Source organism: Microtus ochrogaster, unplaced genomic scaffold (assembly GCF_000317375.1).
Source record: "Microtus ochrogaster isolate Prairie Vole_2 unplaced genomic scaffold, MicOch1.0 UNK85, whole genome shotgun sequence".
Classification (NCBI taxonomy): domain Eukaryota; kingdom Metazoa; phylum Chordata; class Mammalia; order Rodentia; family Cricetidae; genus Microtus; species Microtus ochrogaster.
This window is the reverse complement of record NW_004949183.1, coordinates 894,605-912,602: the sequence shown is the minus strand read 5'-3', so window position 1 is coordinate 912,602 and position 17,998 is coordinate 894,605. Positions and strand designations below refer to the sequence as shown.

Genomic DNA, 17,998 nt, shown 5'->3' with positions numbered 1-17,998 from the left:
GCTTTGGAGCCTGTCCTGGAACTAGCTCTATAGACCAGGCTGGTCTCGAACTCACAGAGATCCACCTGCCTCTGCCTCCCGAGTGCTGGGATTAAGGGCGTGCGCCACCATCGCCCGGCTTCCCTGTATCTCTTAACTCTAATCTTTTTGTTAGTTTGTTTTAGATAGGGTTTCTCCATTATGTAGCTCTGGTTGGCCATGAATTCACAGAGATCCACTTGTCGCTGTCTCCTGATAATAAAGTTGGGTACCACCATGTCCAGGATTTTCTCTAATCATAATGGTTCAATTGGAGGGGGGAAAATCATGCATTTACTCTAGAAAATAGGTGCTATTTGTGTTTCTGTGTTTGTCTTAGGAATCTTTTGGGTGAGCTGTGAAGCTGGCACTTACATTCGGACACTATGTGTACACCTTGGCTTGTTACTGGGGGTTGGTGGTCAGATGCAGGAACTTCGGAGGGTGCGTTCTGGAGTCATGAGTGAAAAGGTATGCAATTATGGGATTAGTTTTAGAACTGATTCTTAGACTCTTTGCCCTTGGTAGAAGTCTATTTTATATCGTTTAATGAAAGATTTCAAAGTGTTGATTTCAGGTCAGGGCAGCTTCCCTGTTTTGTTAATTAAATTTGGCACATTGAAATTGGCTAAGGGAAATGACTGAATAGTGAGTATTACTCTATTCATACACTTCCTAGTCTATACCAATCTTAATTAGAGCTTGAGTGTTAAGAGCACTTGGCAAACATTTGCACACTAAGAGCACTTGGCAAACATTTGCACACAACCTGGATTGCATCCCTAACAGTACCAAAAATGGAGTGCCTACCTAGATCTAAGATGGTAACATGTACAAATACCCCAAAGGAGATTCCAAAGTCTCATAATGAGCCTGAACTAGAAAATAATGCGTAGTTACATTCAGGTGTAAAAAGTTTGGGGGTCTGATGGATTGTTATACAGTATGAAGACACAGAATTTATTATCTGACTGTTTTTCAGGACCATATGGTGACAATGCATGATATACTTGATGCTCAGTGGCTGTATGATAACCATAAGGATGAGACTTACTTGCGGCGTGTTGTTTACCCTTTGGAAAAGCTGCTGACATCTCATAAACGTCTGGTTATGAAAGATAGTGCAGTAAGTTATAGATTAAAAGTTCATGTTTGTAGAGAATGTTGCTCCAAAGATGAAATGTTAATATATGAAGTCATATTTATGTATTTTTATTTTCATTGTGGTTACTCCTCCCCCATTTAGTTTTATAGATTTCTCTTTGTGCCACTAGTAATAGGAACATTCATGGCTAGGTTTGTTAAATTAGGTTAAACCCAGGTATAATGTGTATGTGTGTGTGTGTGTGTGTGTGTGTGTGTGTGTGTGTGTGTATATATATATTTTCACTCTAAAGTAGAATTTCAATAATGTAAATTTATCATTGAAAGAGTCTTTGTCAAGCAATTTTGTTCAAGTACTAAACTATCAGTGATACCTAAAAAAAAAAATGCCTTCCTTTAATTTGTTGCTCTCTCTGTGCCTAAAATAATCTTGATTTATTTAAGTTGCTATAAAAGATTGTGTCAATAGGTAAAGGTTAAGACTAGAGAGTTTCAGAGATATGGTATTTACCCTGTAGGGATTTCAGTGAATTGGTGCTTCTGTTGAAGTACATTATCATTTGAGAAAACATAATCCAAACTTCACTGAGCCGATCATCAGCTCTTAATTGTGTATTCTCTATATCACCTTATAATCAAAAACGGTCCTAATAATTTAAATAAATGTTATTTAGTCATAAAATTTTTTTGAAAGACAAATTTCTGTATATTTAAATCTTAAAATATGTATAAGTCTTCTGAAAACTTATAGTTCATAATCAAGGAAAAAAATTGAAGAGGTAATACTAACGTGTGACACTAACAGGAACTGAAAAAGCTTAACCATAATTGTGTAAATGTGATATGCCCTTGTGCTGGGGTCAGACTGTTGGCTTCTGAGTGAATTTAAAAGAGAAGTTAGAATTGGTCAGCAAGAGACCTATTTAAGTAAAGATAAGATGATAAGAGGTTTACACATGCATTGCAAGGGGGGGTCACAGAACTGGAGAAGTGGCCTTAATTTGTAATTATTGGCTAATAAATTCCATATAAAAATGTGGATGTGATTTAACAGGTCTGGTAATTTTGTTAGCAAGTTGCTTTGGGTGTTTGTTATTGCTTTATCTCTAGCAAATGCACTATTTTTTCCTGACAGATTCAAGAGCACTCTGATAGAAAACTCTGAGGCAGGTTTTTTTTTTAAATTATGCTTTATTTGTTTGTGTGTACTTGCATATGCACGGAGGTTGGTCAAGGACAACTTGGTAGTTGGTTCTCTCCACCATGTGAATTCCAATGGTCAAACTTGGGTAGTACCTTTACTTGCTAAGTCATTTATCTTGCCCCCTAAGACATGATTCATTTTGTTTTATGTGTATGAGTATTTTATGTGCATGTATGTCTGTACCACATGCATACCTGGGGCCTATGAAGGTCAAGGATCCCCTTGGACTAGGGCCATCTGATAAAAGTAGAATTCAATACCCTACCTGTATAGACCAGTGAAGAAATAGAAGAAGCCTTCTTATTTTTATTATATATGTTTTGTGATATGTGTATATGTGTTTGGAGCTCAAAGTTTCCTTTAGTATTTTGTAGTCTATGTGAAAATTTTAGAGCAGTGCTAGTACATGATAGTGTTTGTTACTATTCTGTGTTCCTTCATACGCCATTGTAGTTGATAGACTATCAGTGTTATTATTCCTATTTCCCACTCTCAGGCTACCTCCCCCCTTATAGTCATCCTCTGTTCTGGTATGGAAGTGGAACAGGAATATTGGAAAATAACATCTGGACCACATGTGATACTGTCTCTATAGGTGAATGCTATATGCTATGGGGCCAAGATCATGCTTCCTGGTGTTCTCCGATATGAGGATGGCATTGAGGTCAACCAGGAGATTGTGGTCATTACCACCAAGGGGGAAGCGATCTGCATAGGTAAGGAGGGGGTGCCTCTCATTTCTGGAGTTGGGGCTCTGTACCTTCAAAGGTAGGCTTATTGTGGGCCAGTCCTGTGTCATGGTCCCTCAGTTTTATCTAATTAATGGTGTTTCCTGGGCTTTGTATAGGTAATTTATGAATAGACATGTTAGTCAGGTACAGATTAAGGAGAAGTGTTACACATTTATATGTTCTTGGCTCTTTTGTGAAACTCCAAGAGCAAGAGTAGTCATGGTTGTCTGATGAATGAAAGAGAGATTTTAGTTCACTACTTGTAGTTCATATCAGTGACTTTTGGTTTTTCAAGACAGTGTTTCTCTGTATAGTCTTGGCTGTCATGGAACTTACTCTGTATACCAGGCTGGCCTCAAACTCACAGATCCACTTGCCTCTGCCTCCCAAGTGCTGGGATTAAAGGTTGTGTGACACCATTGCCTGAATCAGTGACTTTAATTTGTAAAGGCTTAGCTACTAATGGATTGATATCTCTTAAAACTTAACAGTGCTCTGTGGCCTTCTCAATAAGTCCAAGCTATTCATTTAATAATCCTAATTTGTACCAGAAATAAGTCATGTCACTAGGATCCCTTGTCTTAGTTCTATGAATAGATGGGGGTGGGATATCTGTGTAAAGTCCATTCTGATACCTAGCAGAAAACAGATTCTTAAAACTTAGTGTTCTATGGACCTGAGGGCAGTATATACATCATTGCTGTACATGTCCAGAGGTACATGCCTTGTTACATGTTTCTTCAGTTGCTTTTGTTGAGTAGTTTTTAATTTGGTAAATTTAATATTACTTCAAATGTTTCTTGCTGTTGTGGAGACTTTTTTCTATACATACATCCTGAGCAAAAGAAGCATCAGTTAAGGTAATAGAGTTCAGGACTTATGAATTCTGAAAAGGCATAAAACAGTAGAACTCATGACCAAATCATTCTTTTTTCTCTTTCTAATGCCTACAGCTATTGCATTGATGACTACAGCAGTGATTTCTACCTGTGATCATGGTATAGTAGCCAAGATAAAGAGGGTGATCATGGAGAGAGACACTTATCCTCGGAAGTGGGGTTTGGGTCCAAAGGTAAGTGGTACTGGGTGGTAGCCCTTGCTGGGTTATATTTGTGTTACTCATGTAGCTCTTTGTGCGTCTCCATTGCCATAGCCTTTTATTATTTGGGGCTCTAGATAATTGATAGTGAGCAGAGGCATGCCCTATCTTGGACTTTAGAGATTCTCAGTATAGTTGATTGAAACAGTTGGGCATTACTTAAATCATCACTGTTGGGTGGTGAACTATGACTGTCAAATGTGAAGGAGGTCTCTTGGTTTCTGGAGTATCCACAGTTAAAGTTTTTCTTGGTTTTTCTGGGCAGGGTTTCTCTGTGTAGCTGTCCTGGAACTCGTTCTGTAGTCCATGCTGACCTTGAACTCAGAGATCCACTTACCTCTGTCTCTGAGTGCTGGGATTAAAGCTACATAGATCTGGGGAAGGTCTTTTCACTCAAGCCATTGTAAAGTTAGATATTGTGAACATACTCGCTACTTCTTTTTTTAAAAATATTTATTTATTATGTATACAATATTCTGTCTGTGTGTATATCTGCAGGCTAGAAGAGGGCACCAGACCTCATTACAGATGGTTGTGAGCCATCATGTGGTTGCTGGGAACTCAGGACCTTTGGAAGAGCAGGCAATGCTCTTAACCACTGAGCCATCTCTCCAGCCCCCGTGGCTACTTCTTGTATTGATAATAATCTAATGTTTGAAATGCTCTAGGCAAGTCAGAAGAAGATGATGATCAAGCAGGGCCTTCTGGACAAGCATGGCAAACCCACAGATAACACCCCTGCCACCTGGAAACAGGACTACATTGACTACAGGTAAGGGTAGTGCCTGGGACTGGGGTGATACTTACCATTTGCTCTTTGATAATAAGTGAGACAGGAAACCAGATAGCCAAGGGGAGTTGGAAACTTTCATTTGGGGGCAGCTGCTAAATGCTAGGCCATAGGTCCTAACACTGCAGCTCAGCTTTCTTTTCCTTCTTTTGCTCTATGAAGCCTAGGTAACTAGTATTATACAGGCTTGGTTCTACCTACTAGTCAGGGTATGGACTATGGAGAGAATCCCTTTAGGGTTGCCCAGTATCACTGAATAACGGCACGTGACATGATAGAACCACCATGGAAAGCTCTTCCATGAATTTAAACTCATATTACCTCTTTGTCTTTCAGTGATTCTGGCAGGAAAACACTGGTTGCTGAAGCAATACAAACCCCTCAATTAACTGCTGATGCAGTAAAAGTCATAAAAGTAAGTGGTATGACTTGTTTGAAATGTGCTTTAAGCCAGGCTAGCTTGTCAGGTCTACAGAGCAAGTACCAGAGCTACATAGAGAAACTCTGTCTTGAAAACTAATAAAAAAAAATGTCTTAGCTACCAAGGAAGGCTTTATCCATGCTGTAGTCCACACACAAATATTGTTTGATACTTGAGGTTGTGTTATGTCTGCTGTAGGGGGAGTGAGGGCTTAAGAATCGAATCAGTCCTAGGCTCCTACCTCCGCTGTGGCAATAACCTTGTATGGAATGTGTGTGATACATTTTGCCTTTACCCTGGGTTAAATGATAGGTAGTATAAATGTGCTGAAGTCAGAGGCCCTTAGTAAACTCAGCAGGGGGCAGAATTGTCAGATAACAACAAAGATCTTTAGTCAATACTAGCTTACTCTTTAAAGGAAGAGTGAAGAATATGTTGATAACTTGGCTCCCCAAGGTTGGGGGCCACTGTCATTATAATCCCAAATGCTATGTCTGCAGTTAGAAACCTGGGTGACTAGTAATAAACTATGTGGGTTGAACTGGTGATTTGTGCCTATTTGAGCACCTAAGAGAGCAAGGAGTTAGTTTAGTTAGTTAGGCAGCGTTTTTAAGGTCTTCTTTACCCCAAACTGCTTTGGCACACCCATTATGTCCCATGGTTTACTCTGTACTATTATTTAGTGAGATACTGTCTTCAAATCTTTAATAAGTCAGGCACTATTCAAGTCTATAGACACAAAATTTACTGCTGGGTTTACTTGGAATCTTTTTTGGTAACTTCCAACATTTCTAACTGGATGAATTATTTTTCTATCTCAGAGGAAGCGGGAGAGTGAAAGTGATGAGAACTCTCCAGTAGTTTCCCAGTTAATGAAGAAGGAAAAGAAGAATAAGAAGGATAAGAAGCCTAAAACTGTGCTAGAAAGTGGGGGCGAAGCTGGACATGGGGTATGTGTAAACATTGGGTACCTTTGTGCTGGCTGAGTCTTTGACAGGGTTTGTGGTGCAGGAATGGGGTTCCACCATTTCCTCTTTTGGGCCGCCCTGTATTTTGGATTTTCCCTATCTGTCCACACACCCCCGCCCCTCTGTGGACAGACAAGTAGGAGCACCCAGCATTTTAGAGCAATGGATCTTGATTTGAATTATGTTGCTGGTTGGTGGGGAAGAGTGTATCTTAATTGCTCAATGCCCTTGTGAAAGTAGACCTCTAGGACTTTACTGAGAAGTAGTTCACAGGCAAAATTTGTTTAATCCCAAATGTCCTTAAAGATCCTGAACAGACTTCTCTGTAATTTACAAGATTTTTTTTGGGAAGAGTTATAAATGTTTTGGCAATGGGTACTTAATTTTTTTCTTTCTTTAGGACAGTGATACCAGCAAAAAGAAAAAGAAGAAGAAAGTAAAAGTGGTGGAAGATATGTCTGAATAGTAAAAGCAACTTGAATCATTACGTCAAGCTGGGAAAAGAAATGAAAGCCTTATTGAGAAAACATTTTGTTGAGGGAGTAGAACAGAGGTCCCAAACAGAATACAGAGTTCTGGTACACTTTAGCTGCCACTTGTGATCTCAGTGGTTAGGGTGTGGCCATCTTGTCCTGTCCTGTTTTAAGGATATGCGAGATGAAAAGCAGGTTTTTGTCACTGACCCCTCTGCTTGAGTGGGGGAACACACCTTCAGACATGAAACTGCCTAGTAACTGTCTGCAGCTATTTATTAGTGGCCATTTTAAACAATGCCATAGATAGTCCTCTCCTAGTTTGCTTTTTTTAATGTTTGTAAAAATTAAATCTGCTGAATAAAATAGCACAGGACCTTCTATGAGTAAAAGAAGAAATGTAATTAAACCATGTTCACTGGGGAATTCTTATCTGCAGTATCCTGTGAGGGCTGTTTTAGTCTGGTATGTGTCTTGCTGGTCTTGTGGTGTCCATGGTGCTTGGGCTAGCATTCTGTGTGGTGTTGTGTTTGTAGGGGGAAGCCAAAGCATTCCCATACCCTCCTGTTTTAATGTTCATTTTCTTTTGAAGAATGGATTTGCTCATTGCTGGGAGAAGAATGTGATTTGTAACTTTTTAAAAGTATTTCTGTTGGGTTTACTGATAATAATTTAGGCTGGCAGAACAAAAATGAAAATATTTTTAATAAAAATGGGAATCTCTCTGTCCTATTTGAAATTTGCTTTTCCTTTAGCAATTTTGTGTCTTATATTGGCATTGGAGCCTATCACATGCAGTTAGCTGCTCTCAAGGGGGATTAATACAAACCCATTGTTCTCCAAAGTAGATGTGTTATGTAGTGTGTCAGTGAGGCTGGGGGGTATAACTGTTTTGCTGGTAAGAAACTGCCAGTTCTGGTGTGGACTGCAGGGTAAGCAGGGAGAAAGGGTGGGGTGGTATAGTGATGAGCTGTGGGCAGGCCTGCTTTTGGTCTTGCCCGGCTCCTGCATGGCTAGCTTTACACCTGAAATAACAACACACAAATTGTATTCATTTAAACACTACCTGGCCTATTATATCTAGCTAGCCTCTTCTTGGCTAACTCTCATATCTTCCTTAACCCATATTTAGTAATCTGTGTGGCACCACGAGGTGGTGGCTTACCAGGAAAGATTCAGCATGTCTGACCTGGTGGCTGGATCCATGGCGTCTGCCCTCACTGCCCTTCTTCCCAGCATTCTATTCTGTCTACTCCACCCACCTGTGTTCTGACCTATCAGGCCAAGCAGTTTCTTTATTAATTAACCAATGGAAGTAACAGATAGATGACCCACCTACATCAGTGTGTTGTTATTTCGTGTGTAAAGCTAGCCGGGCCGGACGAAAAGCAGACCTACTTGCCTCATCACTACAGGGGGGTGTGTTACAAATAATTGCTTAAACGTGTTCAAATCCAAGAATACCAGCAGAAGTTTTAAACATTTGTGGCACCTGGGCCTAAGCTGGTATGAAATGTCTGTCCCACCCCTAGCCCTCAGCTTTTGTTTCTGTAAGATATATTTTCATTCATTCTAGTATGACTTAATAGGAAGCTTAAAAGTGCTCACAGTGGCTTCTACTAGAGAAGATAATTTATGCTCTATAACCACCAGCCTTTAGAGACCTGTAGTAGCAGTGGCAGGTTTTTCAAGGACATTGCTGTAAAGAACCTCACCTCTATGTTAAATCCAGAAAAGTATCTTGCCTGGTAGGTTTAAGAAGATAAAACCTGGCTTTTTAGGGGATTGTGGTGCAGACGTTGAAATGTAGTTACAAGGTCACCAGCATCTTAACATAGCAGAGATTTTTTTTATTGCTTTGGAGGGTTTCTCTAGAGCAGCTTTAGATTTTTGGCATTTTAGAAAGTTTCAGAGTATACTTAATCCAGAGTAAAAGAAGCTCAGGCATCAGAGGGATGAGGACGGTTGCTTTGTTTGTGCAGCAGTTGCATTGGATAGTACTCACTGCCAATTTCCAGAGATCATTTTGAAATCTAGGTAGTAGGAAAATTAAACTTCAGCCCTTTAGTAGCCTGAGTGAGAAGACTTAAGCCCTACTGATATACTTCGCATAGTTGCAGATAGCTAGAAGATGAAGCAGCCCTGTTTGATTTAAGCGAGGGGTGGCATTCCAAATGCTGGGGAGAGGCTGGAACAGGTTCTCCAATTCTGTAAGCTTAGTAAACCCAGGAGACAGGTACCCACTGTGGAGAACTACAAGCCTGGTCAAAGGCTTCTTGCAATTTCTTAAGAGTTTCATCAACACCATTATTCACCAAAGAGAGGTCAAAGTAGTGAGAATATTGACTACGGATGGCCTCAGAGTCCTTCTGCAGCTGCTGCAGGGCTTCAGTCTGCAAAGAAGAGAGCCATAGCTGAAGCAGCAGCCCCAATTCATAGCAGCCAAGGGAAGGTTTTGATCAGGTACTGGTTATATTAACTGGTTCCCTATCTACTATTATTTCCCCCCCCCCTTTTTTTTGTTTGTTTTTCAAGACACCGGTTCTCTGTGTAACAGTCCTTGCTATCCTGGAACTTGCTCTGTAGACTAGGCCAACCAAGATCCACCTGCCTCTGCCTCCCAAACTGGGATTAAAGGCATGCACCACCACCACCTGGCTAAAACAGTTCTTTATGTTGTGACCTCTAAACATCAAATTATTTTCATTGATACAGTATTTGCCAAAGATGTTGTGGCCCACAGGTTGAGAACCACTGTACTAAAGGATCCCAAATTAATTCTAATTATAAATAGAGCCCTCTGAAAGGCCAGTAGCAACCTAGCATAGGCTTCATTAGCACCATCCACTTAAGCCTCATCCCTTTGTACATAAAAAAGCCATTTTTAACAACTACTGAAAGCCATTTTTAACAACTACTGAGTTGTAATCCTAGGATAAGGACAAAGATTGACAATAGGCTTCTAGCTCCAATGTTTAGCATTAGTAAAAATGTATAGAGAAATAAATGCCATGGTAGTGGTGGTGAAGATACTTTTAACATCAGAGTGAAATACCCAAGTACAGAATTAGAAAGGAATGAATGATAAGAAACCACTAACCCAGTGGAAACAAGAACTAAGGACAGCCAGAAAATTCATACACAACACAAACAGCTGTTTTGTTCGTGTGACAGTCTCAATATATATGTTCTGACTTTGAACTCTAGCCCAGGCTGGCCTTGAGCTTGCTATGTAATTTAACTAAGGCGCTGGACTCGATCCTCCTTTTATCCCTCCTCAAATGGTAGAATTGTGACTCTCAATAGTAAGAAAATAATCTCTTACAGTAAAACAAAGTAAACTGCCACACTTATAAAACATAGGCAAAAAAATTTAAAATGCAATGAATGACATGCTATAGAGGAAAACAAACAGCCACTCTTGCAGACTCCTTTCCCTTTGTAGCCATACTGTACCCCATGGTGGTTCTGGTGCCACACCTGTCCTTCATAGCTCCCTCTGCTCTGTCATGAGTCTCATCAGATTCAAGATTTACTCAACTGTCCTGTTCTGGTCTGTTCTGCGTCCTAACATCAGCCCTTCAGGAGTTCTTTCATACTTAACAGATGCTAGTTATAGCATCTGTATTATCTAGGACAATGACGGCGTGACTTGTTTAATTACTATCTCTTGAATGAAGTATGCATGCCCTTTTGTCTTAACCTTGGAGGAAACAGCTAACCATGATCTAGAAGAAGTGAACCTCCACCCACCTTGCATGACCCATTTCCCACCTGAGTGCCCTGATCAGTAGGTTCGATGAACACAATGAAAGGTGAAAGCTCAGCTGTCCGAACAATCTTCAGGGTCTAGGAAATGAAGGAAAAAAAGAAACAACAAACCCAGCTGTCTGTTAAAGTGTATTCATTCTAATAAAGCATTACCAATCCCCAATACCACTTAGCATTGTTTCCAGTTACTACTGTTCTTGCATCAGGCTGGCTCCATTAAAAATTTAGGAAGCAAACCTGAACTTCCAAGTTTCCAGGAGCTCTACTTTTCATCACCCCTCCCCCCATTATATGGGTGAACCCACTGTTCTTGCCTTTGTGAGCCTACCCACCTGGGGCTCAATGTCAAGGATGGCAATCTTGTCCTGCTTATGAATCTGGTGCACTGTTTCGAATTTAGTGCCAAACATGTTGCCCTGATAGCTGCCAAACTCCAAGAACTCATTGGCAGAGATGTTCCTTGTCATTTCCTCTGTTGAGATGAAGTGATATTCCTTTCCATCTTCTTCATTCTTCCTTGGTGGCCGTGTTGTATCTGTGTACAAGGACTCTCTTGATCCTTACCATCTCTTAATGGCTTGGCCCAAAGTGTCTGTATGGAAACCCTACCCATGTTTGGGGCAGATAATAGAGAGATGTTCTTCCCATGAACTCCTGAAGGGCTGATGTTAGGACGCAGTACAGACCAGAAAATCCTTCCACCCAGAATATATTTAAAATTCAAGAGACAGCCCCATGCAGAATATTTACATCATTCTTCCCACATAAAGCCAACGAACCCAGGAATACTGAAACTTAGAAATGAAAGCTAAAACTTAATATAAATCTACAGGCTGTGGTAGAGAATTTATGGAAATCTGGTTTCTTTAGAAAAATAGTTTATATGTGTGTGTGCACATGTATGTTATGCCCATGAAGGCCAGAATAAGGCATATGGTGAACTATGCCTGGGCAGGGCGAAGCCAGAGGAAACTCTGGTGGAGGTCCGTAGAGGTCCTGATGTGCAAATCGGTCGTCCGACCTGGGTATAGGGGCGAAAGACTAATCGAACCATCTAGTAGCTGGTTCCCTCTGAAGTTTCCCTCAGGATAGCAGGCGCTCTCGCAGAACAGTTTTATCTGGTAAAGCGAATGATTAGAGGTCTTGGGGCCGAAACGATCTCAACCTATTCTCAAACTTTAAATGGGTAAGAAGCCCGGCTCACTGGCGTGGAGCCGGGTGTGTGGAATGCGAGTGCCTAGTGGGCCACTTTTGGTAAGCAGAACTGGCGCTGCGGGATGAACTGACCGCCTTAAATCTGTACCTTAGATCTGCAGGTACAGGTGGTTGTAAAATGCCTAATGTTGGGTTCTGGGAAGCAAACTCTGGTCTTCTGCAAGAACAGCAAGCACTCAGTCACAGAGCTATCTCTCCAGCCCTGTTTCTTTTTTATGACATGGAAAGAAGAACACATTGGTTTGATTTAAACATTTTGTTAAAATGTTAGGGCTGGCAATTTCTCAGTAGGTAAAAGCACTTGCCACAGAAAGCTTATGACCTGAGTTCAACTCCGGGAACCACATATGGTGGAAGGAAAGAACAGATAAATTAGGTAGACAGTAGAGGGCACAGAGAAATCATTTATAAAGTAATACACGTAAAAGTTCTTGCTTAGTATTTTTTCTTTTTAGTTTTTCAAGAGAGGTTTCTCTGTGTACCTCTGGCTGTCCTGAAACTCATATCCTAGACCAGGGTGGCCTTGAACTTAGAGATACACCTGCCTCTGCCTCCCCAGTGCTGAGATTTAAGGCACATTCTACCATGCATGAGGGGGGCAGCCTGTATATGGCAGGTCTGTTGAACTTGCCCATATTGGGTTTCATAGTCTAAGTTGATAAGGATGACTGACCATGTCTCTTCCTCAAAAGGGAACTAGAACACATTACAGATGGTTGTGAGCCACCATGTGGTAGCTGGGAATTGAACTCAGGACCTTTGGAAGAGCAGGCAGGGCTCTTAACCGCTGAGCCATCTCTCCAGCCCCCATTCACAGTCTTAATTTTGTGCCATGAGACAATGGTCTGTACCCTGTCACTTGTGTTTTAAATAAATGCTGACTGGCCAGTAGTCAGGTAGGAAGTATAGGTGGGGTGACCAGGCAGGAAGTAGAGGCGGGGCAACAAGAATTCTGGGAAGAGGAAAGCTCAATCTACAGTCATTATCCAGACACAGGAAGCTAAACACAGAGCAAACAAGATGTGACTGCCATGCTGAAAAAAGTACCAAGCCACGTGGCTAACATAGACAAGAATTATGGGCTAATATAAGTTAAGAGTTAATATGAAGCCCAAGCTAATAGGTCAATCAGTTTATAATTAATGTAGGCCTCTGTGTATTTACTTGGGACTAAACAGAGTAGGACCTGGTGGGACAGAAACCTCTGTCAACAATTTTTTTTCCAGTCAGGGTTTCTCTGTATAGCTTTGGAACTTGTCTTTCAAGTTGCTCTGTAGACCAGGCTGGCCTTGAATGAATTCACAGAGATCCACCTGCCTCTGCTTCCTGAGAGTTGGAATTAAAGGTGTGTGCCACCACTGCCCGGCAATAATTTTTAAAAAATGTTGTTTACTACAGGTACTATTATATGGAATAAGAGAAGAAAACAAGTTATTTTGTTATTTCAAGCAATTATAAGTACACACTGGTGTGTGTGAGAGAGAGATAGAGATGCTATGACGTGCATATGAAAGTCAGAGGACATCCTGTAGGAGCCAGTTCTCTCCTACCATGTGGAATCTAGGGATCTAATTCATGTTGTTAGGGTTAGCAGTCCTCTCCCCAGCCTGCTCATAAGTACATGTTTATGTTTCTAAATTTTTAGGGTTTTTTTTTTTGTGTGTGTTGGTGCATATGTTCATATATAAAGGAGATGTTGGGCAACATTTCTCAGGAGCTGTACACCTCTTTTCTTTTTAAGATAGGGTCTTTTCATTGGCTTTGAGCACAGTCAAGAAAGCTACTGATCTTCTATCTCCACTTCCATGGGTTCAAAGTACATGCCACCATGCCAGGCTTTTCAATGTGGATTCCAAAGACTGTAATCAGGACCTCACATTTTCCAAGAACTTATCTCCCCATTCCCTAAAATTTCAGTGCTCGTTATTAAACATTTAAAAAAACAGGACCATAAGACATTTCAGAAGAATACTGATGCTAAATTCAGTAATATGATATTGCTGCCTGTCTCTTAGGCATAACGTTCCCCTGTAAGGCACCTGAGAAATACTTACATGGGACAGGGTATACAAACTTCTCTGGATTCTGGCTGAGCAGAGCATTCTTAATATGGCTGCGACCTACCCCACTGGCTCCTGTATGAGGATAAAGAAAACCTTCCATCACTTTCATCCAAAAACATTTGTGGGAACAATACAGGGAATGGGAGATGGATTTCTATATCCCAGTGCTCAGAGTGGCTACAAGATGAAAATAGTTTGATGTTACAACAGTCCTTAGAGCCATCAAGAAGATTTGAGGCCACCTTGTAGCTTCAATTCCTTAGGATCTATTTGCATGAGGAGAAGTCTTTCTAAGGCTCAAAAGTTAAGATGTAGAACATAATTGCTATTTCCACAGAGGAACCAGCTACTGCGTAGTTTTTTGTTTATTTTGTAAGCCAACCAAATAGGTGGACAAATATAGCAAACCTAATCTAAAAGAATTAGATGCTAAGGAGAAAAATTTGTAATGAGAATTGGATCCAAATAGATTACTTGTAAGATCCAGAAACTTCTTTATAATACATGAAGTTGAAGTATCCAAAAGACCACACTTCATTTTTTCCTCACTGCCTTTCTTGAAGAAGGATGGACACATAATACAGGATTGGAAATAACGACAGAATTGTGCTCTTGAATTAGCAAAGCTGTGAAAAGATACCGATCAGCACCAGGGTCTTCCTCTTGAATGCAGGGAGTCGGACAACTTCCTCATAGGAAACAACATCCAACTGGTCAAAAACTAGAGACAAAGAAAATCAAACCATATTAATCTGCAGAGGTGGAGTGGTAAAGCACTGGCTGGGGTTAAGGAGCTAACACCTGATCCAGCAAGGAGATACAGTTGAGCGTGGTGGTGCAGGACTGCAATCCCAGCACTGAGGCCTTGGCTCCAAAAAAAAGAAAACAAAATAAAGGGAGAGAGACCATGCAGAAATTAGGGGTGTTTGCTGGGAGGGATGTTGGATATTTCTATGTGATAAGGAAGTATGATAGATAATAAAACAAAGCAGAAAGTGGACAGACTACTAGCCTTCCAGAATAGGCATTGTCATTGTCTTTCTGACTGCAGTGAGTTTGTGAAGATGAAATGTGTAAGGGAAAACTAAAAGAAATGGAATACTTTCTATATACTAAACATTCCATTACATACTGCATCCTCACCTTTTTCCTTCTGGTTAAAGAGGTGGAGAAACATTCATGGTACTGGGACCTTGGAGGAAGGAGCCACAGAAAACTTACTTGAACTGTGCTTAGCCAGATACTTGTCTTTATACTTCTTCTTCTTCCCAAAGGGACTGCAGCTTGGAGCTTCATTTGGAGCAGATTGAGCCACACTTGCCACTCTCCTGTGAGAAACAAATGACCAAAGCTCAGTAGGTCCTCAGTATAAAAGTATGTGACAGATTAGAATACCTACCTTCTTTTCTGTAGTTAAGTTTTGAGACTGACCTACTTCTTTGACTCTGTAACGTTTTTCAGGCAGAGATGGCCTCACCCACTTCTTTTCCTTTCTTCTCCGCAGTTTTATGTGGTCATCCAGGTACTTGGCAGTGGAAAAAAAAATAATCCCTCCCCCTCTTATTGCAGCCTATTCTTCCACCTTTGAGTTGAGAGCTGGAAAATCAGGCTGACAATCACTTCACCATAAGAAATATACAACAACTCTAATCTATAAATGAAGCACAGATATGCATATATAACCACATACATGGCTAAAGCAATAACTTTAGTAAGAATACCACCTATCACTGTGTAATTTATGCTGATGTTTCTATGTATCTTTTGTTTTGAGACAGGGTCTATGTAGCCCAGGTGGCACTGAACCTGCCTCAGCCTTAAACATTCTGAATTACAGGCCTGAGCTATGATACCTGATCCTCCCTTTAAAAAAAACATACCTTTTACAGCCTACTAACTTGATTCATGCCTCATTAATAAGTCATGAGCCATAGCTTCACCTTGTGTCCTCCTGGGTCTTTCTCAAGTTATCTGCCTTTCCTGATCTTCCAATGCTCATTACCAGGTGTTAGCTCTGAAAATGGCCCAGAAGACACAGACAGCATACTCAAGGCTTTGACTAATATTTTCAAGGTCTGCACTGTATTTCCTCTGTTGCTCTAACATTAAAATTTATTTCTACAAAACACATCCCGTGTTTTGGTGCTATTTATCATCACTGGAAATGGGATCAACAGAATTCTGGCTTAAAACTAAAGGTCTATAGTATGTTTGCAGAGCTGACCCTTTTGGTATTGGATAGATAACTGGATAGGTTGTACTCATGTATTTAGGAATGTGTGTGTGTGTGTGTGTGTGTGTGAAAAAAGAGGCCATGAATTTCAAAAAGTATAAAGAGGGATATATGAGAGGTTTGGAAGGAAGAAAGGAAAGGGAGAAATTATGTAATTATAGTATAATCTCAAAAAAAGAAATAATTAGGTCTGAACTAATAATCTTTGAGGTTGTAATGTTATTTTCCACAGGCAGTGGATATGGATTTTTCTACCACTCTAATGGTCATGTGGTGCAGCCTTGCACTAAGTGAGCAATCTGACTGGAGGACAAGAATCTGTATAAAGGACACATCCTTAAAATGTGCCGGTTTTAGAAGTTTTCTTAAAAACATTACTGAGTGGTTGAAGGTATGCAGGAAGCAGGGGGAGGGCTCTATAACTAGTTCCTTTGCCTGCAATAAATGGCCATAAAATGAACCATATCAACTCCTGTGAACCATTCCTTATCCATTACATAAAGCAAACTAGGACATATGTTTAGGAAAAATGAAAAATATACACAAAACAGATTTCTGAAGCTAAGCAATTAGTTACAGCAAGGGCTTTCCACCAGCACAAACGTAGCTCACCATTCCTGCAGCTCAGGAGAAGGGATCAATCCTGCAGACTCCTTGGAAGAGCCTTCCACCCGCCCCTGCCACCAGTTGCTGTCATCTTTGTTGATAATCTGGATAATGTCTCCAGTAATAAACTTCAGTCCTGCCTCCTTACAAGGGATAAGATTGTCCTTTTTGGGATCATAGTCGAACTGTGCTCTCATGAACATCTGTAAAAGAAAGCAAAGAATACCTCAGGAAAAACACCAGTGGCTAGAGAGCATATACATAAAAAGTCCCACTGTAAGGAAATGGGAAATAAGCAGGAATGAGGCAAGAATGGTAGCAGAAACTCAAACATGTGCAGCTTGGATGTTCCTAACTACTTACTGTTGTGTTTGGAAAAGAACCCAAACTGATTCTTTTAATAAGAAAGTATCTTCCATGAAATGCCAGCTATTGAATCTCAGTTGTCCACCTCAGAGTACAGATCTGCTACCATCCATCTGAAATGGATCTGTTTCCTTGACAAGATACTCTTATGAATATGGTAAAGTTGATAAACCCTTTTCTAGAGGACAGTCTAGCAATATAAATGTGTTTATCATCTTCAAACGTTGACATTTTTGCCCTACCTTGATTACTATGCATTTATCTTACATAAAACGAGCTGCTCGTAATGATTATGTAGATAAGCATGTGTATCAAAGCATTATTTTTAAGAGTGAAGTATTAGAAACAATTTAATTTCCTAAGACATACTTATTTATTCATGATAAATGATTAAGTATCTGCTGAGTATATTACCACACAAAAACTCAACTTGTAGAATATCTAATGTCCTTGGCAATCCTGCTTACTATATGAAATAAGAACATTATTAAACAAAATAACACCCAGAATGGTCAAAAATTAAAAAAAAAGTCATAGAAAAAAGTGACTAGAAGAATTTATATTAGAATTTAATACTGATTTTCTTGGTTAGTTTTTAATAATCAACTTGACATAACCTAGAGTAATCTGGGAAGAGGGAACCTCAATTGAAGAATAGCTTCAGAGTGGCCTGTGGCCATCCATGTCTGTTACAAATTGTGTTGACTGATGACTTGATATGGGAGGAGCCAGACCATTATGGGCAGCATCATCCCAGCATCATTATATGGGCAAGAGGGCTAGTGTAAGAAAGCAAGGAGAGAGCAATCAAGAGAGCAAGCTAGTAAATAGCATTCCTCTGTGTTCCAGCCTCAGATTCCAGCTTTGAGTTTCAACCCTAGCTGGATACATTGTGACCTGGAAATGTAAGCTGAAATAAACCCTTTCCTCCCAAGT

At 40.3% G+C, this 17,998-nt stretch overlaps 2 protein-coding genes and 1 non-coding gene across 3 annotated transcripts in view; 2 read left to right on the top strand and 1 right to left on the bottom strand.

Moving 5' to 3' along the window:
- Dkc1 (dyskerin pseudouridine synthase 1) overlaps positions 1–7,547 on the top strand; it is a 12,762-nt gene extending 5,215 nt beyond the window's left edge. The window contains exons 8-15 of the mRNA XM_005370671.3: positions 353–489; positions 1,001–1,144; positions 2,922–3,042; positions 4,011–4,129; positions 4,825–4,928; positions 5,283–5,361; positions 6,189–6,317; positions 6,736–7,547. Coding sequence (XP_005370728.1) covers positions 353–489; positions 1,001–1,144; positions 2,922–3,042; positions 4,011–4,129; positions 4,825–4,928; positions 5,283–5,361; positions 6,189–6,317; positions 6,736–6,801 — 899 coding nt within the window. The 3' untranslated portion in view covers positions 6,802–7,547. The remainder of the gene's footprint in view (positions 1–352; positions 490–1,000; positions 1,145–2,921; positions 3,043–4,010; positions 4,130–4,824; positions 4,929–5,282; positions 5,362–6,188; positions 6,318–6,735) is intronic.
- On the top strand, positions 576–706 carry LOC113455683. Its single transcript, XR_003376673.1, has one exon. It is a non-coding gene; the product is annotated as a small nucleolar RNA SNORA36 family (small nucleolar RNA).
- Positions 7,548–8,144: 597 nt separating the features above from the next.
- Mpp1 (membrane palmitoylated protein 1) overlaps positions 8,145–17,998 on the bottom strand; it is a 30,662-nt gene continuing 20,808 nt past the window's right edge. The window contains exons 6-12 of the mRNA XM_005370668.3: positions 16,703–16,899; positions 15,079–15,185; positions 14,498–14,578; positions 13,849–13,929; positions 10,912–11,114; positions 10,583–10,657; positions 8,145–9,201 (exon numbers count right to left, since the gene is read on the bottom strand). Of these exons, the coding sequence (XP_005370725.1) occupies positions 9,025–9,201; positions 10,583–10,657; positions 10,912–11,114; positions 13,849–13,929; positions 14,498–14,578; positions 15,079–15,185; positions 16,703–16,899 (921 nt within the window). The 3' untranslated portion in view covers positions 8,145–9,024. The remainder of the gene's footprint in view (positions 9,202–10,582; positions 10,658–10,911; positions 11,115–13,848; positions 13,930–14,497; positions 14,579–15,078; positions 15,186–16,702; positions 16,900–17,998) is intronic.